At 41.4% G+C, this 26283-nt stretch overlaps 2 protein-coding genes across 6 annotated transcripts in view; one reads left to right on the forward strand and one right to left on the reverse strand.

Moving 5' to 3' along the window:
* Positions 1-318: 318 nt before the first annotated feature.
* Positions 319-6620, reverse strand: spaca9.L (sperm acrosome associated 9 L homeolog). Of its 3 annotated transcripts, XM_041572005.1 has the most exons (5): positions 6523-6620; positions 3009-3178; positions 2339-2541; positions 1750-1904; positions 319-399 (listed from the first exon to the last, which is right to left on the reverse strand). In XM_041572005.1, exons 2-5 carry the CDS (start codon positions 3162-3164, stop codon positions 383-385), a joined length of 531 nt encoding a protein of 176 aa, XP_041427939.1. In that variant the 5' UTR covers positions 3165-3178; positions 6523-6620; the 3' UTR covers positions 319-382.
* Positions 6621-7903: 1283 nt separating this feature from the next.
* Positions 7904-26283, forward strand: part of ak8.L (adenylate kinase 8 L homeolog) — a 50111-nt gene continuing 31731 nt past the window's right edge. Inside the window, exons 1-5 of one of the 3 annotated variants that reach the window (XM_041572121.1) lie at positions 7904-8117; positions 10089-10173; positions 14999-15048; positions 17417-17530; positions 20923-20991. In XM_041572121.1, coding sequence (XP_041428055.1) covers positions 8034-8117; positions 10089-10173; positions 14999-15048; positions 17417-17530; positions 20923-20991 — 402 coding nt within the window. In that variant the 5' untranslated portion in view covers positions 7904-8033. 3 annotated transcript variants of the gene reach the window in all.

Here is a 26283-nt window from a genome sequence, read left to right on the forward strand (position 1 = left end):
CTGAGCTGTGGCAAAATACAATCTGACTACATAGACCCCCAGCAGCCAAAATCTATTCCTCAGTGAGACTCCAGTTTAATGTTATTGTTACTATTTTATTTCATATCTTTCTCTTTAAGCCCTTTCCTCTCGTTTGTGCAGTTTCTTATTCACATCACTGCCTGGTTGCTAGGTTAAATTGTACCCTAGCTACCGCATTCTGAAATTCCAAGCTGGAGAGCTGCTAAATAATTCTAACTGTGGATTACCCTTTTAAGAATTCCCTAATAGAATGTGGATTGATACTTATTCTACAATTAACAGAGCGGGACACACTACTTAGGGCTCTCCTGCACATTGTTTAATGAAGGAATGATGGACTTCCACTGCAAAACAGGAGTTTTCACATGTAATGGTAACCTAAAAAGACAAAGAGAGAATGATAGGATTTAAGAATAGTCGCAATCCACAGTCATTATGCCTTATAATACATGAGTGATGCTCAGAGTTCCCTGTATAATTTAGCTTGCAGCCTTGTGCCTTTATATGGTAACAGAACCCCTTAATTACTTCTGATATCCTTATCATTTACAGTAGGGGGTACATTACCCCTTATAATACATGAGTGATACTCGGAGTTCCCTGTATAACTCAGCCTGCAGCCTTGTGCCTTTATATGGTCACAGAACAACCCCTCAGTGACTTCTAATATCCTTATCATTTACAGTTGGGAGTACTTTAACCCCCCCCAAAGCAAAAAAAAAAGTCCATGCACCCGGCAAACAATTTCTTGTTTCCTTTTCTACTTCCTTTTTAAAGCCAAACCATGCCAGCTAAGATAAGTTGTATTTCAATCACATTGGCTATATTTGTTTTTTTAATACTTTTTTTTTTTTTTTCCTTTGGAAAGGTGCAGAATTTTTCCAAACCAGCGTTCAACAAATAGGCATTATTATCCAAGTATTCTTCTCCTAGACTGGTGATGTAATGATGTAAGGGTCTATTACTCTTACATCAGAACTTCATTATCTGTGTATTTCCATTGATACAGAACTATTACATGCCTTGGAAGAAGTATTCTGCATCTATACCAACAGATTTGTAACCATAAGATGTTGCTGTTTAGTTTAAAGTCTTTATTTATAAACACCCCCACTTTACAAACCAAGCAAATGCATAGGACAGTAATGTGCAAATACAGATATACAAAAAACAAAACAAGTGTTGTGCACACACAATATACTATACATTCTTGAAAAGACATTATACATTAATTTAACAGAGGGCATATACAAGGACAGTTATCATCAGGTCCCACATTTATATTTTTGATTGGGGGTTCACAAAAGCAGAAAAGAAAGTCTACAATTAGTGAGGGACCTAATAACTTGACTCCCTCCATGAGTTTAAGCTTCCTTGTCCTGTAAGGTACAAAGCTGGCATTTTAATTACACCAAATAATCACCATCTTTTAATAAATCCTACCCCATCTGTCCTAGTATAGTCCCATCAAAGCACACCAGGGTTCGGCACAGTTTCTAAGCCTAATGATGAAACAAGCCTGGTGAAATTGGGATCAGGTGCTACCAAGTGGAGGGATCATTATTCAAGAAGTGTAGAACCTTCCTGTTGGTCTCCAGGCTGGTTTCAGTGACTCCATATAGGATTTCTTTTTGGTGGCTCTAGTTTGCTGTCTGGCCACAGTCTGAACCCCGGTGGCTTCTTTATCATTGGCAGCCTTAGTTTCATTATGTTCTAAGTGTTTCTGACCACTTCCTGGGCGATGCGTTTGTGGCCCTGGCTTGTCCAGCTCTGCTGCGGCTTCCTTGAGTTTGTCTAGGACTATGGGAATCAAGCTGATGACGCCACCGTAGAAGTTTCTTGCCTCGTCACAACTGAGGTGGTTAATGACATCATGGGGGTATCTGCACAAGCAAAGGCACATGGTGAAAAGTGGGGGAGGGAGATTTACGTGAAACAGTAAACAACATAATCATGATAAATTCCAGGATGTTATTATTATTATGCATTGTGTTAATTATACCATGTTCTACAAATTCCTTGTAGATAGCGTCCTGCCTGGAATCAAACAAAGGACTGCAGTGCTAGGGGTCCTAGGTTCGATTCCGGGTTGGACACTATCTGCAACGAGTTTATACATTCTCTCCATAGCTATGGTTTTCCTCCTACACCCCTGAATTATGCTGGCCATAATAATATAGTAATATTGCCTATAGCAATACCACTGTACTGTGCTTTCTATGGAAAACAATATGGCAGCTACCACCCATACATATGAACAGAGAAGGAATATTCTATGAGCACAGTTTCATATGCAGGCTGCAATATAATTACATACTTGGCTCTCAGACCGGATAAGTCATTGGATGGGCTCAGCAGATCCACACAAGCATGCAGGAGAGCTGTTGCTGCCGCATTCTCGGGCTGCAGTTCATGCAGCTTCGTGCACATATCTACCAGATCCGAGCAGATGTCCAGGAACAACGTGAGAACGCGCCTATCGGTGCTGTTGTTGCAAGAAACGTCCAGGTATTTGCGGACCTAGTGACCCAAAATTGTACATGAGAAAAGTTTACTCCGGGCCACCAATCATTTTTGCGTAAATCTTATGATATCAGATGGTTTATAAGCTTCCTGTAATGAATAGAAAGGTGTTGAGCTTTGTTATAAATACTTTGTTATAAAGACAGCCTTATGCTTCTCAGTAGCAGCCCAGATCACACTGAGCATGTTCAGTGCCGCTGACACACAAAAGAGACCTAACAAGATCCAAGATGGGGAGCTGCTGGGGTCACCTTTGATGTCCTGGATCATTAGTGTTATAAAGCTGCTGAACTTTTGTGCTGGTACAGTAAGTTCAGTATATAAAATACAACATTTGTAGCTAGGTTTATATGCAAGCTTTAGTGCTCCTTTAAATTGTAACTTGGGATAGAATTTAAAAGATAAGGCTTGTTTCTTAAAAAAAAAAAAAAAAGATGATACAGGGAAATTCCAAATGAAATTACCTGGGCCAGAGTTCTCACAGGGTGGATCCTGTCGAGGGCGCTTTCACGGCAGCGCTCCAGAGCGGTTGTGAATGTGACTTGTTGCTGTTGGAAGAGCTTGTAGCGCTGCTGCAGGATTTTGAGAGCCTGTTTCGCCTCATTCATTCTGCTATCCATGTTTTTTTACAATCCTGGGGACAAAGGGAATAAAAAGTCAAAACACAGGCCAGGAAAAATGTATCTGCCAGATGATATAAACCTGCAATTGTTGCTAGAAAAACGTTTCTTCTGTGCATTGTAAGCAGCGGTCCTGTCCTGCTTTATGGCTGAGATTCTAGCTATCTGAATAACAGAGCATTCTGTCCCAGTGACTGCACAGATCCTATCTGATCCCCATTGTAAGCAGCAGTCCTGTCCTGCTTTATGGCAGCTGAGATTCTAGCTATCTGTATAACAGAGCATTCTGTCCCAGTGGCTGCACAGATCCTATCTAATCCCCATTGTAAGCAGAAGTCCTGCCCTGCTTTATGGCAGCTGAGATTCTAGCTATCTGTATAACAGAACATTCTGTCCCAGTGGCTGCACAGATCCTATCTGATCCCCATTGTAAGCAGCAGTCCTGTCCTGCTTTATGGCAGCTGAGATTCTAGATATCTGTATAACAGAACATTCTGTCCCAGTGGCTGCACAGATCCTATCTGATCCCCATTGTAAGCAGCAGCCCTGCCCTGCTTTATGGCTGACCCACTAAGCTCACAATTTAGTAGTTAGGCAAGAGAAGGCTGACGGAATGCCTATTGTGATCTTACCTTTTAAGCGCCCTGAGCAACGTTCCTTCTCCCCCTGCCTGTGTGTGTTTATTTGGAGTGTGAGCATGTTGGTGTCATTGCTTTGGCTGTTTCCTAGAGATGGGGACACCCCCAGCAACCCATACGCTTTGTTAGCAACCAGTTTGTGGTATGCACATGGTTCATGCTTCCACAATCCTCATTTAATGTTGTACAGCAGGGAGAGGTCAGACTGCTGTGTTATCTGTTTAACCCTTTGTCTACCAATAATGGACAGTAACAGGTCTGACATGATCTTTCGGCAGTTGTACTTCAAAATCAAATATAGGGACACACCTCTGCTCTCTACTTTCCCATTATTGCCCTACTGTTTTGGCTCTACTTCTGCCATCCTGTTATTCTGCGTGCACCATGACCTTATGCTGCTATATTGTCCTACTGTCTCCATCTTGCTCTTCTGCGTCCATCTTATCCTACTGTCTCCATCTTGATCTTCTGCTTCCATCTTGCCCTACTGTCTCCATCTTGATCTTCTGCTTCCATCTTGCCACACTGTCTTCATTATGCTCTTATGCTTCCATCTTGCCCGGCAGTCTCCATCTTGATCTTTTGCTTCCAACTTACCACACTGTCTTCATCTTGATCTTCCGCTTCCATCTTGCCACACTGTCTTCATTATGCTCTTATGCTTCCATCTTGCCCGGCTGTCTCCATCTTGATCTTTTGCTTCCATCTTGCCACACTGTCTTCATTTTGATCTTCTGCTTTCATCTTGCCATACTGTCTTCATTATGCTCTTCTGCTTCCATCTTGCCATACTGTCTTCATTGTGCTCTTATGTTTCCATCTTGCCATACTCTCTCCATCTTGATCTTCTGCTTCCATCTTGCCCTACTGTCTCCATCTTGATCTTCTGCTTTCATATTGCCCTACTGTCTTCATTATGCTTCCATCTTGCCCTATTGTCTCCATCTTGATCTTATGCTTCCATCTTGCCATACTCTTTCTGTCTTGATCTCATGCTTCCATTTTGCCATACTGTCTCTATCTTGAGCTTCTGCTTCCATCTTGCCCTACTGTCTCCATCTTGATCTTTCACTTCCATCTTACCCTACTCTCTCCATCTTGCTCTTCTGTGTCCATCTTGCCCTACTGTCTCCATATTGCTCGTCTTTTCTTCCTGCCCTATCTCCGTATTGCTCTTCTGCTTCCACCTTGCCCTGCTGTCACTATCTTGTTCTTTTCTTTCCATCTTGCCCTACGGTCTCCATTTTGCTCTTCTGCTTCTATCTTGCCTTACAGTCGCCATCTTGCCCCACTCTTAATATCATTGGTCTCCTAGGCTATGAGCTGTCAACCTGACAACTCTACCAATATTATCAACCCATCAATAATAACAGGTACAAGACTTTGAGTCTTCTTTACCAGTAATTTTGATAAGTTATTCTATTTATCACCCTTTGGGGCTCTAAGTATGTCTGTGGCCCTATCCCACCCAGGCTCATTAACATTGGTTCCCAGGTTGCCCTGCAGCCACACAGCCTTTGTTATATGAATAAATGTAATGTTCCTGCTTATGCGCCTAATGCAGAAACAGCGCCTTTGTTCTGCTACTTCTGATCCTCACAGACTTGTGTTACACCAGTATAGACACCAGGCAGTCGGCTTTGATGGGGGGAATAAGAAGAGCTGTGGGTTTTTGAACTCTTTCAAAGTCTGGATATCAAACAATTTCACAGGCTAAATGTGTCTTGCACGTGAGCAGAAGAAAAGCAGCTCTCATAGAGTCTCTTTTCTCAACGAGAGGAAGGGCTGTATCTGAAAACAAACCGGGATGGAAACACCGACTTTGTTTTGCTGCTGGACGTTGCTATTTACTGACTGTACAGAAGGTGTTGTGCAATGGGATCTCATGTGTTTATGAATGGGGCTATTGACTTTACAGTATTTACAAAGCGTAATTAACAGGAAGATGGGAGGAATTTATTGCAACTGAAACTATAGAGGGGGGAAAATATTCACTTTTAACGCTTGTGCAACAGTACATTCCTAAATTAAAGGCATAGCAACACCTGATCTAGTCATCTGCCCCCCAGCAAAGGATCAAACCACATAGGGAGGCCTGACATTCAAACAACACTGGTTTCTAGGGTAAGTGGAACCCTAGCAACCAGACAGTTTAAACCCCGAACTGAAAAACTGCAGAAAAATATATTAATTCAAAAACCACAAAAGACTACACAAAGGAAAGATTAATTTGTGCAAGAATTCCACTGCTTACAGGTATGTGATCTGTTATCTGGAAACCTGTTATCCAGAAAGCTCCAAATTACAGGAAGGCCGTATCCCATAGACTCCTCAAATAAGGCAGATTTTTTAATACTGATTTCCTTTTTCTCTGTAACAATAAAACAGTAGCTTGTACTTGGTCCCAACTAAGATATAATTAATCCTAATTGGAAGCAAAACCAGCCTATTGGGTTTATTTAATATTTAAATTATTTTTAAGTAGACTTAAGGTACGAAGATCCAAATAAAGGTATCTGGAAAAACTCCAGGTGCCAAGCATTCTGGATAACAGGTATGGGACAAACTTGATCCCATCCCTGCATATAATGAAAAGATATTAGAGGGAAACAAATAATCCACCAAACTGGAAAACAGAAAAGATAAAGCAGGTAACTCAGAGACCACAAATAAATTAACTACAGTTACACATTTGCCTACTGTCAGGAGCATGAACTTACTTGCAAGGGATCAGCCTTCGGGGGATTTTCCTGTTTTCTTTCGCTAGAAAGTTGGTATTTTCAGTTATGTGGACTGAACCATCCTTCCATTATAATAGGAGAGCAAAGTACAAGGATGATATTCAGATTAGGCAAGAGGAGGTACCTTCTGGGTCTAATTGAGTAGAATGGACCCAAACCCTGCAAACTGCACTCACAGGTTTAACCACTGACACTTACTACTGATCCTCTACCTCTGTAGGCAGCGTCAGACTGGGCCAGCAGGACACTGGGGAAAAACCTGGTGGGCCTCACCGGCCCAGACGCGCTCCACAGAGCCTGATCTTCCCCCCGCCCAATCGCGTAAAGATGATACACTGGAGAAGGGCACACAAGAGGGGGGTTTGTTGCGACTAGTGAAGGGGGCCTGTGGGGGGGTGTTGGACCCTGATGCGGCAGCCCAGTTGGGCCCTGACCCCCCAGTCCCACTCTGTCTATAGGTTCTAATCTGGGCCACTAAGATACCAGAAAAACTCTTGGTGGGCCCTCCTGCTTCTAACCATTTAGCCTATTTCATGGTCATTCCTTATTTCTGTAGGCTAAATAGATGGAAGGATAGTGTATTGCATGTAAAGAAAAAAAAGATTATGAGAATAAAGAGTTTGAGCGAGTAGAGGAGGAATAATTTTTTGGACACTGAGGTAATGGTTTAATGTTTTCTGGTAGGCCCCTGGCATCCCAGTCTGATGCTGGCTGTAACCTTTGTGCCAGTCAGGAGGACGGGTCCCCTGAAACAGTCAAGAAACACTTCACTAGCGGTGCGGTGGTATTTTTTTCGGGAAAAGGTGGCAACGCTAGGTACAGGGAGTCCTGGTGGAGCCTTGTTACCCCACCTCTGCTCCACATAGTAGAACTCCCAGAAACCCCACCCATTCAGTACTAAAACCCTAAAATAATCCACTAGGGGCAACTCAGACAGAGGAGCCAAATAAAACTAATTTCCAGAGATATTCAAATAAAACTAATTTCCAGGGATTTTCAATTTCAACCCCTTCCCTTTTCCCAGTGAAAGTATAGTTGCCAGTGCTGCCTGACTTAAAGTTAAACTGATGCCAATGGTATTAAAAGGCAAAGGAGAATAAAATATAGGCAGGCTGGTATTTTTGTTTTATTGTTTTCATAAGTGACCAACTGCATGGAAGCTGCTCCGTGATATCATGTGAAGTATATATAATATATATTTTATTATTATAGAAACCAATTATTTTCTTTTGTGACTCGTTTTATTTAATTATAAAAACTTTAATGCCAGAAATTGATGGGTCACATTCAAGGGAACATGGTACAGTTCATTATCTGCGGCGCATGCGCCGTGAGAGCGCGCTGGCAACGGTCCCGGAGTGATGACGTAGAGCGAGTCCTTAGGAACGCGGGTTGCCTAGGGGACCGCCACTCGTGGGAGGTTGCTAGGTAGTTGCTGCACTACACGGGGGCCTACAGCCTGGGAATTCCATAGAAGCAAAAGAGCGGACATGGACGCCACAAGGAAACCTCTGCGAATTCCCCCAGCTATGGCGGTGTATGCGGAGGAGCACGGGGTGTTTGATATTATTCAGGTGAGGGGGAGAGACCTGCTCATATAAAGTAAGCAGTGTAGGGACTACAGCTCATTACTCCACTGGGAATGCTGGGAGCTGTAGTTTTATTTATAGCTGGAAAACGTATTGTTATATTCTGCCTTATTTGTGTGTTAGGTATTCTCATCAAATACATGAGTGGCCTGTAGCCTGTGCCAGCTGTTGTTTGTACAATGCTGGGAGTTGTAACATTAGCTGCAGATGGTACATCCCTAATTAAAGGGGCTGTTCTCCTCCCAACACTTTTTCCAACACTGCTTTCAGACCGTTCCCCAGAAATAAAGACTTTTTCCAATTACTTTCTATTTTCTGTGTGTGACTGTTTTTCTATTATTGAAGTGTAAAGTTTTATTTTTCACCTTCTGAAGCAGCTCTGGGAGCGGGGGGTCACCGACTCTTTAAACTGTTCTAAACTGATACATTCAGTTGTTACATTTCTTATGTTTGTCCCTTCTGAGCAGAGTCCCTGGGTTTCATTAGAGGCAGCTGTTAGAACTGATAAAATGCTTGTTGATATTCCAGAGATGCTGCTGAGAAATGGATCAACTAATGGAGCAAACTGTAAGGCTGGAACTACACGATGCGTCTTCATCAGATCCGACGCGCTGAGAGGAAACGGATGTGACAACGCGGATGCGACAAAAATAAGGTAATAGAAATGTCGGACCTTGTCCCTGCGTGCATCCGACACGACTGTCATAAAAGAAGCAATGTGCAGCGTTTGCATCTGACAGTTGTGTCGGATGCATGCAGGGACAAGGTTCGACATTTCTATTACCTTATTTTTGTCGCATCCGCATTGTCACATCCGTTCCCTCTCAGCGGGTCGGATCTGATGAAGACGCATCGTGTAGTTCCAGCCTTACAGTTTAGAGTCTGCACCTGAATTACTGAGCTGCCTGACTCAAACACCAGAGACAGGAACATTAAAGGAGAAGGAAAGGTTAAAACGAAGTAAGCGTTATCAGAAAGTTCCACCTAAATACACCAGTAAGCCCTCAAAGTAATGTTGCTCTGAGTCCTCTGTCAAAAGAAACACCACATTTCTTTCCTTCTATTGTGTACTCATGCGCTTCTGTATCAGACTTCCTGTTTTCATCTTAAACCTCCAGGGCTAGGGCTTGAGCATGCTCAGTTTGATCCTCTCTCCCCCTCCCTTCTGTGCTGTAATTTGAGCCCAGAGCAATAAGTGAGCAGGGAAAGACTCGGGCAGGAAGTGATGTCACAACAAGCTAATATGGCAGCTGCTATCCTAAACAAACCGCTTTTAGTGCTTTTTTTACTCAGGTATGGTAAAACATTCTACAGAATAAATATGGTGTTATAGCTTGCACTATTGCAGCTAATCTATTGGCAATAAAATGCCTCCATAGCTTTCCTTCTCCTTTAAACTTTAAATGTTGTTTTTGGGAAAACGGTATAGAATAAAAGATGGAAAGTAATTAAAAAAGGTCTTTGTTTATGGGGAAAATCTGAAACTAAACTGACAAAAAGTGTTTGGAAGGTTAACAACCTCTTTAATGTATATAATCCCTGAGATGGGGCCCTGCATGTCTTGCATTGGCAGCTTCCTTCGCTCCAGCCCAGTGGCCCCTGCAGCTAGTGATGTAACTATAGGAACAGCAGACCCTGTGACTGATGGGGGGGGCAGGACTTTTAGGGGCCCCACTAATAAGCAGTTATTATTGCCAAACTTTTGGGCACCCTGTATTCACTTTGCTGTGGGGCCCAGTGAGTTATCATTGGCCTCATTGAGATCTCAGTGACTGATTGTTCACTTCAAAAAAACAAAAGTGTTCTTATTGGGTCTTGAAGGGAGTGTGCCGTCATAGGTGGGGTTTTGTCATTATGGGAGTGGTCAGGGTGTGTCACATGGGCCAGGGCATTTTTGATTTGGAGATGTAGATTATTATGTTAGATTATTAACACTTAGCTGCTCTTTCTTACCAGAAAATGGTGGAGAAGGTTCTAGTGGACAGACCCGAAGACCCAATCCAGTACATGATTGATCATTTATCCAACGATAATGATGATGGTAAGGTTACTCTCTAGCAAACCAGCAAAATTCACTCGTATACAACTTCATTACAAAGGATACAGTGATAAGGGTGGTCAGCAGAATTTGGCATCACAATGAGTAGTGTTGTTTTTATGAAACTGCAAACATATTACTCAGCGCTGTTCCATGAAAGGGCCTCCTTATCGCATGACAAGGTTATAGATATCGGAAAGAATTGGTATGGGATCCATTATCCAGAAGCCCGTTATCCAGAAAGCTCGGAATTATGGAAAGACCGTCTCCCATAGACTCCATTATAATCAAATGATCCAAATTTTTAAAAATAATTTATTTTTCTCTGTAATAATAAAACAGTAGCTTGAACTTGATCCCAACTAAGATATAATTAATCCTTATTGGAAGCAAAACCAGCCTATTGGGTTTATTTAATATTTTCATGATTTTCTAGTAGACTAAAGGTATGAAAATCCAAATTACAGAAAGATCTGTTATCTGGAATACCCAGGTCCCTATCTATCTATATTTCTGTCTATCTACAGGCCCTTGGACACCTAAAAAAAATATGGCCCTGGAAAATGTATGTACAATATTTGTGCGTACTGTATATCCTGATGATATTTTGCATCGGTTCCAATTAAGCATGAGACGGAAAACAGAGATCTGGGTACATTTAGAGTTTTGCTGTTCAGGAATTAAGGATATGCCAAGGGTGGAGATGTTGGGAGCTATGAATGTTTAATGCATCCCAGTCCCCATGTGAATGGCTGTCTTGCTTTAAGCCCTAGTAATGATGGCTCACTTCCTGCCCTCGCTGCTCACTTCCCATGTAGCTGGTATCTGTGGGTTAGTAAGTGGCTGGATTACATTTAACGAATTCCATACTCAGCAGCAGTTCGGATAAAAGCCTGGCAGGTGTGCCTTGTTTACTACATGCAGAATGCTGAATATATCGGCAACACCGAGTCCAGGGTTTAGGGATCTGTTGTTTAATATAGTTCAGTGGCTGCAAAAACCTTCCCAAATCTGACCCCAGTTAACCTTAAAGAAAGGTTGTCAGGGTTTCCTGAGAGTAAATAAACATATATATATTTTCAATCTCATTCATGTGACCTTCTGGCTGGAACCTCCGAAATCCTCTAAGGAGACAGCTTGGGAGCCATTGTCTTATAGCTTAAAAGGATTCTGTCATGATTTTTATATGGTGTCGTCTTTATTTCTCAATTACACAGTTTACATGGCAAATAATTCACTCTACAATATAAAATTTTATTCCTGAACCAACAAGTGTATTTTTTTTAGTTGTAATATTGGTGTGTAGGTGCATCTCAGGTCATTTTGCCTGGTCATGTGCTTTCAGAAAGAGCCAGCACTTTAGGATGGAACTGCTTTCTAGCAGGCTGTTCTTTCTCCTACTCAATGTAACTGAATGTGTCGCAGTGGGACCTGGATTTTACGATTGAGTGCTGTTCTTAGATCTACCAGGCAGCTGTTATCTTGTGTTAGGGAGCTGCTATTTGATTACATTCCCATTGTTCTGTTGTTAGGCTGCTGGAGGCGAAATTGCAGTACAAATTGCAGTACAGCAGTAAAGAGTGATTCAAGTTTATCAGAGCACAAGTCACATGACAGGGGCAGGTGGAAAAATGACAATATGTCTAGCTCCATGTCAGAAATTTAAAATTAAATATAAAAAAATCTGTTTGCTCTTTTGAGAAACGGATTTTAGAGCAGAATTCTGCTGGAGCAGCACTTTTAACTTTAACTTTTAAAATTTCCCATGACAGTATCCCTTTAAATCTTAAGGTGACCACGCAATGGCCGATACTCTTCTATATCTTATGGATTGGTCATACCATTCCATTCATTCCAGCCAACAGCTCAGATGACTGGAAGTGAAGAGGAGCTGCTACTCTTCACTATGGTCGACCCAACTATGGAGATGCCCAAATCCAGCCATGTATAAAATGCCTAATCTGATGAATAAAGCCTCAATAGAGAGCAGGCTATTCCCAGCAGAGTATGATTCTGGGGAGCATAAGCTGATATGACATCTCTGCTGATGTTTTTAGAGCACTCACTTTAGAGTTGCACTTCGGGTTACCACCTGCTCCGGTGTAGCAAGACCAGCCAAGTCGGTATTAAAAATTATCCATGTTTGTAAATGTCTAATTCCCTATCATGCTGCTCCCAATCAACCCCAATACCTGCTTTCATCTTATCTAGGAACCCCTGTAATCCATGCTCAGCCTGACCCTTTATGTCATTGACCTTGCCCTATTTTTTTCCTTACCACCCCCTTTACTTCCAACCCCATTTCCTTGCCTGGTGTGCCAAGTTTGGGGATAAATACAAACTTTTGACTACACCGTAAACATCAAGTTCCTTGAAAAAGGTCCCCAGGTGGGACCGAAACGTCGGATAAAAATGTGTTTTGCTTGAAATAAACACTATTACTTCACATTCAAAACAGTGTGTGCTGATCCATCGTGCTACACACACATATATATATATATATAGATATATATCACTGCCAGGGGTCAGACTGGTATAAAGTGGTGTTGTTTTCCTTTAAAGGCAGATAAAAAAAACACTCACGCCTATTGATTCTATTTATCGGAGTGATGTCATCAGTGATGTCATCATTCTGCACTGCAGGGCTGGCCTACAAACTTCTCTCTGCTCATGTTTGGACAGATACAGTTGTACATATCACAGCGTCCTACCATGCCCACTGTTCTTTATGACTTACACTGGGTAAGGTATGTGTCTGTCCAACACACAATGATGATGTCACAGGGTCAATACAGTTCTGTGATGTCAGGGGACATTTTATTGCAACCCCCATCCTTCTGTCTTTTTACTCATATTTAAAGGGAACCTGTTACTCTAAGAAATAATTCCAAATTTTATGTAGTTTTCGATAGGGATGCACCGAATCCACTATTTTGAATTTGGCCAAACCCCTGTATCCGTCACGAAAGATTTGTCCGAATACCGAACCGCATATGCAAATTAGGGGTGGGAAGGGGAAAACCTTTATTACTTACTTGTTTTGTGACAAAAAGTCACGCAACTTCCCTCCCAGCCCCTAATTTGCATATGCAAATTAGGATTTGGTTGGGCTGGCAGAAGGATTCGGCCACATCTGAATCCTGCTGACAAAGGCCAAATCCTGGTGAATCCCGAACCGAATCCTGGACTCAGTGCTTTCGAATTATTTGCTTTCCTCTTCTGACTCTTTCCAGCTTTTAAATGGGGGTCACTGACCCGGACAACCGAAACATTATTGCTCTTTGAGAATACAATTTTATTGTTATTTTTTTTATTACTTTTCTCATTATTCAGTCCCCCTCCTATTCCTATTCTAGTTTCTCGTTTAAACCACTGCCTGGTTGCTAGAGTAATTTGGACACTAGCAACCAGATAGCTGCTTAAATTGCAAATAGGGATGCACCGAATCCAGTATTCGGTTTGGGATTCGGCCAGGATTCTCCCTTTTTCAGCAGGATTTGAATTCAGCCGAATCCTTCTGCCCAGCTGAACGAATCCTAATTTGCATATGCAAGTTAATGGTGGGGAGGGAAATTTGTGGGACTTTTTGTCACAAAACAAGGAAGTTAAAAATGTTTTCCCCTCTCGTTTGTGTATGCAAATTAGGATTTGGTTCAGTATTCGGTACAATCTTTCATGAAGGAGTCGGGGGGTTCGGCCTAATCCAAAATAGTAGATTCGGTGCATCCCTAATTGCAAACTAGAGAGCTGCTAAATAATTAAAAAAATAAATAAATAATACAAAATGAAGACCAAATTGCAGATTGACTTGGAACAGCACTCTCTGCAACATACTAAATGGGAATTTAAAGGGGAACAACCCCCAAAAGTAGAAGGATTACTGCTACATTAAACCATTTCTGTGTCCGTCTGTCTATTTATTGCCAGACAAGGCACATTGTGAAATTGGAAAGAGTTAATCGAGGTTTCCATTCACGGTATTACAGGTATAGTACTCGTAAGTGAGATCCAGCATCTGGCGATAATTGCAAATATGTCCCTGCCCATCGCCATCCAATGAGAATGGGGGGGGGAGAAAAAAAAGCCAGATTTGGTACAAAGTGAACATTTACAGTAGCCCAAGGCGATATTAAAGAATGACTCTCGGTGTATAATAGTCTCTTTCCTATTTTATCAAACGTTTGTCCAAAAAAAAGCCTACGCATAAAAGATCCAATACCTTCAGGGTTTCCTTGTGAATATTAAATCGCTTCCCTCGTTAAAACCTCAAAAGGAGATGTGGTTGGAGAGGTTTCTTGATTTCCCTTTGAAGTGCCGCACAGAAGTTGATTAATCTTGGCAACAGAGCACTTCTTTCATGGATCCGTTCATAAATTATTTCTGTGTGCCAGTCGCCGTTTCAAGGTGCGAGGAGTTTGTAAAAAAAAAAAAAAAAGGGGGGGGTTTATGTTTTTATTAAAGAGTCCGCTATCTGTATGAGGTGTTTTATCAGTGTACTTACGTTACTGGGTAATTAATAGCTGGGGTTAGCTTTAACACAAACGCTGATCTGATTAAAGGGGAACTAAACCCTAAAAACATATCTACCAAGAACTTCAGCCCTATAACAGGCCTTTAAATTTGTCCCCAGCAGCTCCCCATCTTGCATTTTGTGTGTCAGTGGCACTGCACATGCTCAGTGGGCTGCGGTTGAGAAGCTACGTTTCTGACCCAGTGTCTGTCTGACCCTTGTTGGTTCTGTCTCTTGAAACAGTGTCGTTTACGTTTCCTTTTTGGGGAAGGTGTAATACTTTATGCTATTAAATATAATTATTTTTGTTTCCAACAGTACCTAGAGTTTTCATTTTGGGCCCTCCAGCATCAGGAAAGCACACTATGGTATGTACAGCTTTTCTTTGATATCCTAATTTTGTCAGTAGATCCCTTGTACACATTCATATGAAACTTGTATTTATTCTATATCAATTAATGTTTTTTTCCTTCTTTATGTGGAAAATATATAAGAAAATATTTAATATCTTCCTCTAATTGCCCCATTGATTCTGTGCATATTTATATAGGTATGGGACCTGTTATCCAGAATGCTCAGGACCTGGTGTTTTCTGGATAACAGATCTTTCTGTAATTTAGATCTTTATACTATAAGTCTACTTAAGTTAGAATTAATTATATCTTGGTTTGGATCAAGTACAAGCTACTGTTTTATTATTACAGAGAGAAAGGAAATCACTTTTAAAAATGTGGATTATTTGGATAAAATGGAGTCTATGAGAGATGGCCATCCCGTAATTTGGAGCTTTCTGGATAATGAGTTTCTGGATAACTGATCCCATACCTATATTCATATGTAAATGAGGGCACTGCCACTTGTCGGCCTCAACGTTGCAACATATGTTTGCTCTACTGCACCCCACAGCAAAATCATTTCAGAGACCCCTAAAGTTTGGGAATGCTCCAACAATGTAAATCTCCCACCTCAGCGTCTGGAGCAATTCACCCCTCTGTGTTTTTACAGATTATATAATAGGTCAGATAAGGAAAGATTCACTTCCTTTCTATTGGGCCCATTCAGCATAGGTCAGGTACATAAGGAGAATTCTGTAAAGGGGGGTTTAACTGAATTCAGACACAAAAGCACAAGTTCTGTAAATACCCACTTGGGTAGACTTAAAGGAAACACATATGGCTGTGATTCTTAAACTATGGAATTAGGACCCAAAACTGGGTGCCCCACTTTCCGCTGATACATTTCCTTGTACAACCAGCCAATAATAATTAAGTGGAGATAGGTCATTACTTGTATTTTTCAGCTTGGATGCCAAGTCCTATCCCACATGTAAAGCACACGGAAAGATAAAGATAGTTGGGCCGGAACCCCACTTTATGAAAATTGCCGTGACCAGGAACAGTTTATAGCAGACTGGGTAGCCAATCATTTTCCCACTATTCCATATCAGGCTTGGCACATACCCAGAACAAAAAAGTTCCAAGCCTGACCTAATGCTGAGGATTGCTGGAAAACAATGGCTGCCATCTGCCCGGCCATAAACTATCCTGTCAAATTTAACTCTCCTTGTTTTTTAATCTCGGGTTCCAGTTAAAGAAAGGTTAAGAAAGCCATAGGGGCAGCAGTGTTAGGGTCACACTGAAAGTCGGTACCAGTTTACAAAAAGGTCAGACATATGGGCAGCAGTGTGAGGGTTTGGGTCACACTGAAAGTCTAAACTCTGAAGTCAGGTTGGGTCCAGAGCTCTGTGGCCCTGGGCTGTGCACATGCAAAGTGGAGAAAAAGTTTTTATTATTTTTTACTGTACTGCACATGTGCACAGCCCAAATTAGGGATCCCTGGGACAGGTGACAATATGGCAGCATGACACTCACTAGAATAGTACCCCAGGCCAGGGATAGTGCCGGACCCCAGCCCTAGGGACTTAAGAAGCGATCATTGGAGGGTGCGTAACAAATTGTCACCCCTCACTGATTCAGCTTTTCCTTGGCTTTATACAATATTGTGACATTTCTATTCTATGTGTACTGTATATTTTGAGTGGGTCCCTAAGCTCAGTAAGTGACAGCAGCACAGAGCATGTGCAGTGAATCAGCAGAAAAGAAGATGGGGAGCTACTGTGCAACATATCTACCTAAAGCTGGCCATATACTGAAAGATCCACTTATCTAGTGAGGTTACCAGATCTTTCCCCGATATGAACACCTAGGGGCGGGTGATTTAGGGCACCAGGTAAACTGGCAGATAAACTTCTAACTCTGTTTGAAGGGGCTGAAGTATCAGCTTAAGTCTATCTATGCTCGCTGTAACTCTTTATTAATCTTTCAGCTCTCATTTAAGGGTGATTGTCGGAAAACCCTACCCCTAAAGTGCTGACTATCTGCTCAAGATAGCAAAAGCAAACAATGGAGTGTGAAGAGCGAGCTGCAGAATGATGATGTGATTATTAGAATCCAAAGGTTTATTTTATCCTCCTCCGTGTGGTGTGCAGTTGTGACATTTGTACACGGCAGCCCCTTGTAGTGTCACACAGCCCGTGAATCTGGGTGCAGGCAAACTTCCCCGCACAACAACACAGGAGCTCGGCTGTGTTTAAACATACATTTGTTCACAGATCATTTATTTAAAGCGCTAGCTGCAAGGAGGCAGTGGTTCGCTTGGCATGAAAAAAACCCAGGGCCTTTGAAACCTCGATTTCTTTTGCAAAAAGTTGGACTTTTCTTTCTCCTCTCCCCGCAGGCGAAGCTGCTATGTAAGCGTCTGAATGCCACTCACCTCACTCCAGAGAATGTCTTGTCAAGTGATGTGTCTTTGCTGGTGAAGGAAGCACAGTCGTACAGAGATAAAGGCCAGGTACTGATACTGGTACACATGCATTATTTCCACAGCCCAGAGACTGTCATTTTTATATTTGCAGGGGTCCTTGAAAGGATCACATTTCTCTAAATTTCACTAACGAGCTTACTTTTCTTAAAGGGGGTCTAACCCCCCCTCAAAAATGAAAGATCTCCTCTGAGCTCTTTTGCATTATACATTCATAATCTGTCTTTAAGTGGTTTCTGAGTTATTAGCAGTTTTAGACGGTTTTAGGCTGCTAATACCAGGTATTGGCAGTCTAAATATGCAAATACACAAAGAGCCGCTAAAAATAGAAAATTGATGTAAACCGCACAAGTGCTCAGAAAAGCATTCATGTGCACAGAGGCCCAAACAGACCCTCTCAGAACAGGCCCAATAAACAGGGGTGGTCTATGGCATCTCACTGCAGCCCCTCTGTCTTTAGACAAAAGCTATAGATTCTGAATTGTGCCAAATGAGCAGAGTTGTAGTCACTAGTTCACACACCCCCACCCAGTGAATCAAACTTATCCTACAAAATGGCAACCTCAAATGCTTTCACCTAATACAAGTATGGGATCCATTACCCAGAAAGCTCCAAATTACAGGAACGCCATCTCCCATAATAAGGAAAATTAAAAAAAAAAGAATTTTCTTTTTCTCTTTAAAAATTAAACAGTATCTTGTGCTAGGATATAATAATTATGATAATTATTAGTTCAAAAGAATACTACAGGTATGGAATCGGTTATCCGAAAACCCGTTATCCAGAAAGCTTCAAATTACGAAAAGGCCGTCTCCCATAGACTCCGTTTTATCCAAATTATCCAAATTCCTAAAGATTTTCTCTGTAATAATAAAACAGCGTGTAGAACAAGTAGCTTGTATTGATCCCAACTATGATATAATTAATCCTTATTGGAGGCAAAACCAGTCTATTTGGTTTATTTAATGTTTATATGATTTTCTAGTAGACTTAAGGTACGAAGATCCTTTATCGGGAAAGCCCCAGGTTACGAGCATTCTGGATAACAGGTCACATACCTGTATTGGGTTTATTTCATGTTTATATAATTTTTTAGTATCTTAAATTACACTTGGTCTTTAGGTAATTGCATAAATAGGTTTTCCCCAAATACGACCCTAACTGACCTTTAACATTGACCTTTAGATAATCTCCCCCTTCTTACCCTAACTGGCATTCAGGTGGCTCCAAGCCCCACCGATGCACGGCAGTTTATCAGAATATTCAAAGGCAAAGGCAAACCTTGCTCATGTGACAACGGCCTTAAATTTCAATCCAAACCTGAGATGAGCAGTTTGTTATGTGAGCGACTGAGGCCTTGCACCCTCCACCGCTTCCCTGCTCTCATCCCGGCCGACACGTCTTTGCTCCGGCACATACATCTGGAAGGGAAGGAGGGCAATTAGCAGGATTCATTGAAAAACCTCTTTGTTAAGCTGCAGGGGTCGTACAAAATCTTCAGAACAGATTAGTGGCTCTGTATGGCATCACCGCCTCGGCTATATATCTTTAGTCTGTTAATCCTGCCATGATCAGCCACGGGGATTTGCATTCGCTCTTAATGAGGGACAATGGGTTTTTGTCCTTAATATCATTTATTTAGCCCGTCTCAGTCGCTGGTCCTGCCTCCATTTCTATTCTGGAGTATCAGAATAACATTACACAAGGCCATGGACAGAGACCAGATTTATTTACTGTATAATGATATATATAAGGCTTATACTCAACAAAATAAGCTTTAATTACAAAAAAAGCCTTTAGCTGCCATTGATATTGTGAGCAGGAAAAAAGGGCAAGTTCAGCAGTATGTTGAGTTGATTCTAAGCAACGTATCAGTTGGTCTTCATTATTTATCACTTTTTTTTTTTTAATTATGAAGTCTTCATATTTTGAGTGTTACCAGTCTGGCTGGCAAACAAAAAAAAAAACTTCTCAGTGCCTGTTCCACAGATACAGTGAAACCTTGATTGCTTGAATTACAACAGAAAAAAGCCTTTAGCTGCCATTGATAGTATGAGCAGGAAAAAAGGGCACGTTCACCAGTATGTTGGGCCGATTCTAAGCAACGTGTATCACATTTTTTTCCCTTCTATTGATAAATTTTCTATTGGGCTGTTGGGTCCGCTGACCCTGGCAAACACAAAAAAAAACTTTTCAGTACCTGTCCTACATATACAGTGAAACCTCCATTTTAAGTTTCCCCGTATTTTACATTGTTTTGTGGTCCCACCAATTTATAATGTATTTCAATGGATGCATTTCCCTGATTTTAAGTTATGTTTTCCCGGAGTTTCCTCGTAAGGCAACTTCGGTTGACTTCGGAAAATGAAGCGCTCCGAGTGCCATCCCGCCGGCGATTTACATTCTAGCCGACGGGAGGCAGTTCGGGGAAATAAGTCGCACCGAAGAAGAGGAGATTTGTCCTGCACCAATCACATATTGCTTTAGGTTGTGTATGTGACTGACAGAGAGTCTTGCAAATGCCCCCCATATTAACACTGCAATGCTTAAACCTTGTTAACACACTAAATATTGTATCTCAAAGTAAAACTGACTCCTGTGCTTATATCCTTTCAATACTTGAAGAAAAGGTTTATTTAACACATTTCCCTGATTTTATATTTTCCTGGATTTTACATCATTTTTTCCTGGCCCCTGAAAAACGTAAAATGCGGGTTCTACTGTATTCTGACTCCCAGAGTGCTACCCAGACAAAACAGGTTTTGGGTGAAGTTGCCCTTTAAAATGTGTTTTTTTTTGCGTGTGTCCAGTCTGATGCTATGTGTCATATGTGTGAACCTAAGAGAATTAAATGAAATATATAGATGAATAAAGCATCTTAGTTGGCACAGAGCAAAGTAAAGTGCCATGAGAAGACCCAAACAGGGAGGCCTGGGAGCCCAGTTCTGCGGTGCTGAGACCCTGTGCAATTGCTCCTTTTCTTTCCTCTCTTCTGTTTGTTAAATTGGTGGCGCTGTGCAGGCTGGTACCCCTGGTACACGCTCGTCTGATATTTTGACATGACACATGAAAGAAGCGCAGCAGACACCCGGGCTGCCTACGAGCAGCGTGACGCACCTTTGGAAGGCGAAATGCTCAAAGCCACAAATTTGCTCTCCAGCAGCGCCAGGTTCTGACACACCACCCACAGGGACCTGATGACTGAAGACAGGACGCTTACGTTATTTTATTATTTTATTTTTTTTTTTATCCTGTCTCCTAAAGGGCGTGTGTGCGTTATTATTTTATCATTCGGTCCTATAGAAGGGAATGCATAAGCAGATGTTTGTGTGCCTGTGTCTGAACTCTGTGGGTCGGCCCCACTTCTTTGCCATTCACACTGTTGATTTTTATTTATTCTTAACAATTTGTGTTTCCTTAGGAAGTCCCAGATGAACTGTGGGCCAAGCTAATGCGAGAGCGATTGTCACAAGTGGACTGCATTAAACGAGTAAGCAGGGGGAGATAAACAAAATAAATTCATTATAGGATAAAGCACAACCAGATGGTGCTTGTTCTTGGGGGCTTTTTTGTTGTTGTTGTTGTTGTTGCTGCACATATTCGCTCTTTGTCTCTGACCTGATCTACTAAAAGAACACATCTGATTGCCATGCACTTAAATGGGGCAAATGATGTGCATAGACCATATATTTACCCAAAGTGACAAAAAATGTAGCATAGCGGCGATACTATCATGATATTATCTGTGTTTGAAAACAATGTGTAATGTTATACAATGTATAATAATGTTAATTTGTTCTCCTTCCTTTTACTCACGTTGTAGCATAACAGTCCAGCCCTGCTTTATGGCAGCTGAGATTCTAGCTATCTGCATAACAGAGAACTCTGTCCCAGTGGCTGCACAGATCCTATCTGATTCTCTATCTGTATAACAGAACATTCTGTCCCAGTGGCTGCACAGATCCTATCTGATCCCCATTGTAAGCAGCCGTCCTGTCCTGCCTTATGGCAGCTAAGATTCTAGCTATCTGTATAACAGAGCATTCTGTCCCAGTGGCTGCACAGATCCTATCTGATCCCCATTGTAAGCAGCAGTCCTGTCCTGCTTTATGGCAGCTGAGATTCTAGCTATCTGTATAACATCGCATTCTGTCAGAATAATTAAATCAAAGTTATATCACCTCGTTCCTTCAGACATAGCATATTGATATGTCCATGTTACTGGGGAAGCATACATCATTCATTCATTCATTTCATTTATTATAGAGTGAAAAACTGAATGTGAATCATGGATACTGTAAAAAAAGGGGGACAAATGATTGTCCCTGTAGTGCGAATGTGACGATTTTGCAAATGCACAGATCTTATTATTGTAAATAGTACTTACTATGTATATACATCTGCATGACAGTGACTGTATAATAGCTATGAACCACTTACACATATCTCATCTTAAAGGTCTCATTGCTTCCATATTTACATTTAGTGACCGAGTATATCAAGGCATGGCCTATATATTGAATACTTATCATGTTACTTAAGATGCCATGTTAAGATGGGGAAATATTTAACTACTCGGACTGCAGTGCTCTGGAACCCATTTTTCTGTCCTTATTACAGTTAATTAGAAGAGTGATTTAAGTAAGAGAGCTTAGCAAGGCAAAGGAAACAACATCAGCAAACTGCCATCCCTTACAGCAGTGATCCCCAACCAGTAGCTCATGAGCAACATGTTGCTCTCCAACCCCTTGGATGTTGCTCTCAGTGTCCTCAAAGCAGGTGCTTATTTTTGTATTCCAGGCTTGGAAGCAAGTTTTAATTGCATAAAAACTAAGTATAGTGCCAAGAAGAGTCTCCTGTAGGCTGCCAGTCCACATAGGAGTTACCAAATAACCAATTATAGCCTTTATTTGGCACCTTGAGGGGACTTTTCATGCTTGTGTCACTCCCAAACTCTTTTTATATTTGAATGTGGCTCACGGGTAAAAAAAAGTTGGGGGACCCCTGTCTTACAGGGTCGCTGGGCCATGTTTTAAAGGGTAAGCAAACCCACCACTACTGTATGTCTACTTTAATATATAACTTGTATCCTCAGTGATGTAAAAATAAAGTACCAGACCATTCCTTCTTCTTGGGTGACATGCAGGTCGGAGTCTGCCCCACTAGACCCGGGCACAGCCCCTAGGCAAGGGCACTTTATTTCCTTCTAGCTGGCTGTTCTAGTACAGGAATGTGTAACATGCAGATGAATGTCTATTAGGAGAATAAAGTTGCTAATGAATGCATGCATATGCTAATTGCAGAGCTCACAGGAGATCAAAGGCAGAACAAGGAGAGCTTTGTTGATTGCCTGGGGCAGGTGGCAGAGATAAAAAGCAGTCCAAGCCCACAGCACAAAATTGTGAGCGTCAGCAGAGTAGCGGAGCCTTTTAGCGCATATGCTCAGCATTATGAGCCATTAGCTATCGTGTCACCTGACAGCCATTCAGTTTTACACATTCAATATGGCCCAAAGCAGCCGCATGTACTGCTGTTATACAGAGTCAGGTTTCCATGCCACTCACATACTAAGCTCATTGGATCATGTTTTACAGGGTTTATCTGCTCTTTTAGGCTTTGCAGTGGTTTGTCTTCCTGGTGGCCATGGACAGATGTAGGGAGGGTATAAACTCAGCACAAGAGTAAAAACTCCCAACATTCCTAATTCATAGATTTCACTGACTCTACCAGTTTACCCAAAAGTGGATGGGGTGTAGGTCTTGGCTTAAATGGGCATAGCTTAGAAATGTTGTATACACATTACTAGGCAAGAGAGAGTTTGTACACCATAATAGGTTGGGATTGACCTCACATCTACAGCCCCCTGTGCTCTGTTTAACTTTCAGTCCTCAGTGAGTTAATATTCCACTGAACTCTATATTTTTTTTTCTTCTCCAAGCCCAAGCGTCGTAATCTCTTGTAATCAGCACGTTGTGATCCAGAACTAAAAAGTCCAGACAGGAAGGAATAAATGAGGAAAGGGATTCGTTGCGCTCCGCTGCCGAAACTTGTATGCTATAATCAATAATGCAGCTCCTCCCTTTGAATTTACACGGCAGAATTAAGGGGTTTTTTTTGCAATGCAAAACTCTGCACTTTAATTATTTGTAGCTACTGAGCACCCTCGCTGCTCTGCTGGGCCGAGATGTTTCAATTTATTACTTTAATAACTAGCAATCAGGGCTCTTTTTTTATATGGCTTTGCCAGAGAACGTGGCTATATATATATATATATATATACAGTGGTGTGAAAAACTATTTGCCCCCTTCCTGATTTCTTATTCTTTTGCATGTTTATCACACAAAATGTTTCTGATCATCAAACACATTTAACTATTAGTCAAAGATAACACAAGTAAACACAAAATGCAGTTTTTAAATGAGGGTTTTTATTATTTAGGGAGAAAAGAAATCCAAACCTGTGTGAAAAAGTAATTGCCCCCTGAACCTAATAACTGGTTGGGCCACCCTTAGCAGCAATAACTGCAATCAAGCGTTTGCGATAACTTGCAACGAGTCTTTTACAGCGCTCTGGAGGAATTTTGGCCCACTCATCTTTGCAGAATTGTTGTAATTCAGCTTTATTTGAGGGTTTTCTAGCATGAACCGCCTTTTTAAGGTCATGCCACAACATCTCAATAGGATTCAGGTCAGGACTTTGACTAGGCCACTCCAAAGTCTTCATTTTGTTTTTCTTCAGCCATTCGGAGGTGGATTTGCTGGTGTGTTTTGGGTCATTGTCCTGCTGCAGCACCCAAGATCGCTTCAGCTTGAGTTGACGAACAGATGGCCGGACATTCTCCTTCAGGATTTTTTGGTAGACAGTAGAATTCATGGTTCCATTTATCACAGCAAGTCTTCCAGGTCCTGAAGCAGCAAAACAACCCCAGACCATCACACTACCACCACCATATTTTACTGTTGGTATGATGTTCTTTTTCTGAAATTCTGTGTTACTTTTACGCCAGATGTAACGGCACGCGCACCTTCCAAAAAGTTCAACTTTTGTCTCGTCGGTCCACAAGGTATTTTCCCAAAAGTCTTGGCAATCATTGAGATGTTTTTTTAGCAAAATTGAGACGAGCCTTAATGTTCTTTTTGCTTAAAAGTGGTTTGCGCCTTGGAAATCTGCCATGCAGTCCGTTTTTGCCCAGTCTCTTTCTTATGGTGGAGTCGTGAACACTGACCTTAATTGAGGCAAGTGAGGCCTGCAGTTCTTTAGATGTTGTCCTGGGGTCTTTTGTGGCCTCTCGGATGAGTTGTCTCTGCGCTCTTGGAGTCATTTTGGTCGGCCGGCCACTCCTGGCAAGGTTCACCACTGTTCCATGTTTTTGCCATTTGTGGATAATGGCTCTCACTGTGGTTCGCTGGAGTCCCAAAGCTTTAGAAATGGCTTTATAACCTTTGAAATTGAACTCAGGTGTGATAAACCACAGTTAAGTTATTTTTTAATAAGGGGGGCAATCACTTTTTCACACAGGCCCATGTAGATTTGGAGTTTTTTTTCTCCCTTAATAACGTAAACCTTCATTTAAAAACTGCATTTTGTGTTCAATTATGTTATCTTTGACTCATAGTTAACAGTTTTTGATGAGCAGAAACATTTAAGTGTGACAAACATGCAAAAGAATAAGAAATCAGGAAGGGGGCAAATAGTTTTTCACACCACTGTATATATATATATATATATATATATATATATATATATATATATATATATATATATATATATATATATATATATATATTTATATTGTTACAGTTAGAGCTGCAGTATTTCACAGCACACAGACCATCACAAAATGCTGGTTCAAGGCAAAAGATGTAAAAGGGCATTATTTACTTAAATATATATACCCGTTTGGTAAGATTATTTAATATGCCACTTAATTTGATATAAACTGTTGCTTAAGTATTTATTTTGGAGGTATAGTTTTCCTTTAATGGGAGACTAACGTTTTCTTTATCAAAGTGAAAAACAAGGAAGCAGAAGTGTCTAATAAACACCAAAAGGAAAGAAAGTGCAGGGCGTGACGTCATAACACGTAATCATAGAAGGACAGGAATGAACGAGGCTTAAAATAAGTATAATAATGAAAACAAAGTAACAACGAAAACACATCACAGTGCATAATTTCCAAAGATAAAGCAGGGAACAATGTAATATATTGGTAGAGTGAGAATCAGAGGTCTGGATCTTGATGCTGTTGATGCTGTATGATTAACAGCAGCAACACGATCCAGACTTCTGAGTTATACAGGGAACTCGGAGTATCACTTGTGTATTATAAGGGATAATATACCCCCTACTGTAAATGATAAGGATATTAGAAGTCACTGAGGGGTTGTTCTGTGACCATATAAAGGCACAAGGCTGCAGGCTGAGTTATACAGGGAACTCTGAGTATCACTTATGTATTATAAGGGATAATGTACCCCCTACTGTAAATTATAAGGATATTAGAAGTCACTGAGGGGGTTCTATGACCATATAAAGGCACAAGACTGCAGGCGGAGTTATACAGGGAAATCTTGAGCATCACTTATGTATTATTGGGGATAATGTACGAGAGAATCACCAGCGGCAAACCTGCACCTAGTGCTGCCCTGAGGCAGCCTAGTGATGCTACTCCTAGGGTTGCCACCCGGACGGTATTTTACCGGCCTAGCTGGTAAAACACCTGCCAAGGCCGGGGCCGGTATTACAAATTTACCGGCAATGTAGCTGCCGGCAAATTTGTAA

The sequence above is a fragment of the Xenopus laevis genome, chromosome 8L (assembly GCF_017654675.1).
Source record: "Xenopus laevis strain J_2021 chromosome 8L, Xenopus_laevis_v10.1, whole genome shotgun sequence".
NCBI classification, from domain to species: domain Eukaryota; kingdom Metazoa; phylum Chordata; class Amphibia; order Anura; family Pipidae; genus Xenopus; species Xenopus laevis.

Excerpts from the sequence above, each read along its gene's own strand:
- spaca9.L (XM_041572004.1), bottom strand. The coding sequence starts at position 3,164 with ATGGATAGCAGAATGAATGAGGCGAAACAGGCTCTCAAAATCCTGCAG. Across the intron at positions 2,542-3,008 it reads CTGTGAGAACTCTGGCCCAG|GTCCGCAAATACCTGGACGT; the intron begins GTAATTTCATTT and ends TTGGGTCACTAG. Across the intron at positions 1,905-2,338 it reads TTATCCGGTCTGAGAGCCAA|ATACCCCCATGATGTCATTA; the intron begins GTATGTAATTAT and ends TTGCTTGTGCAG.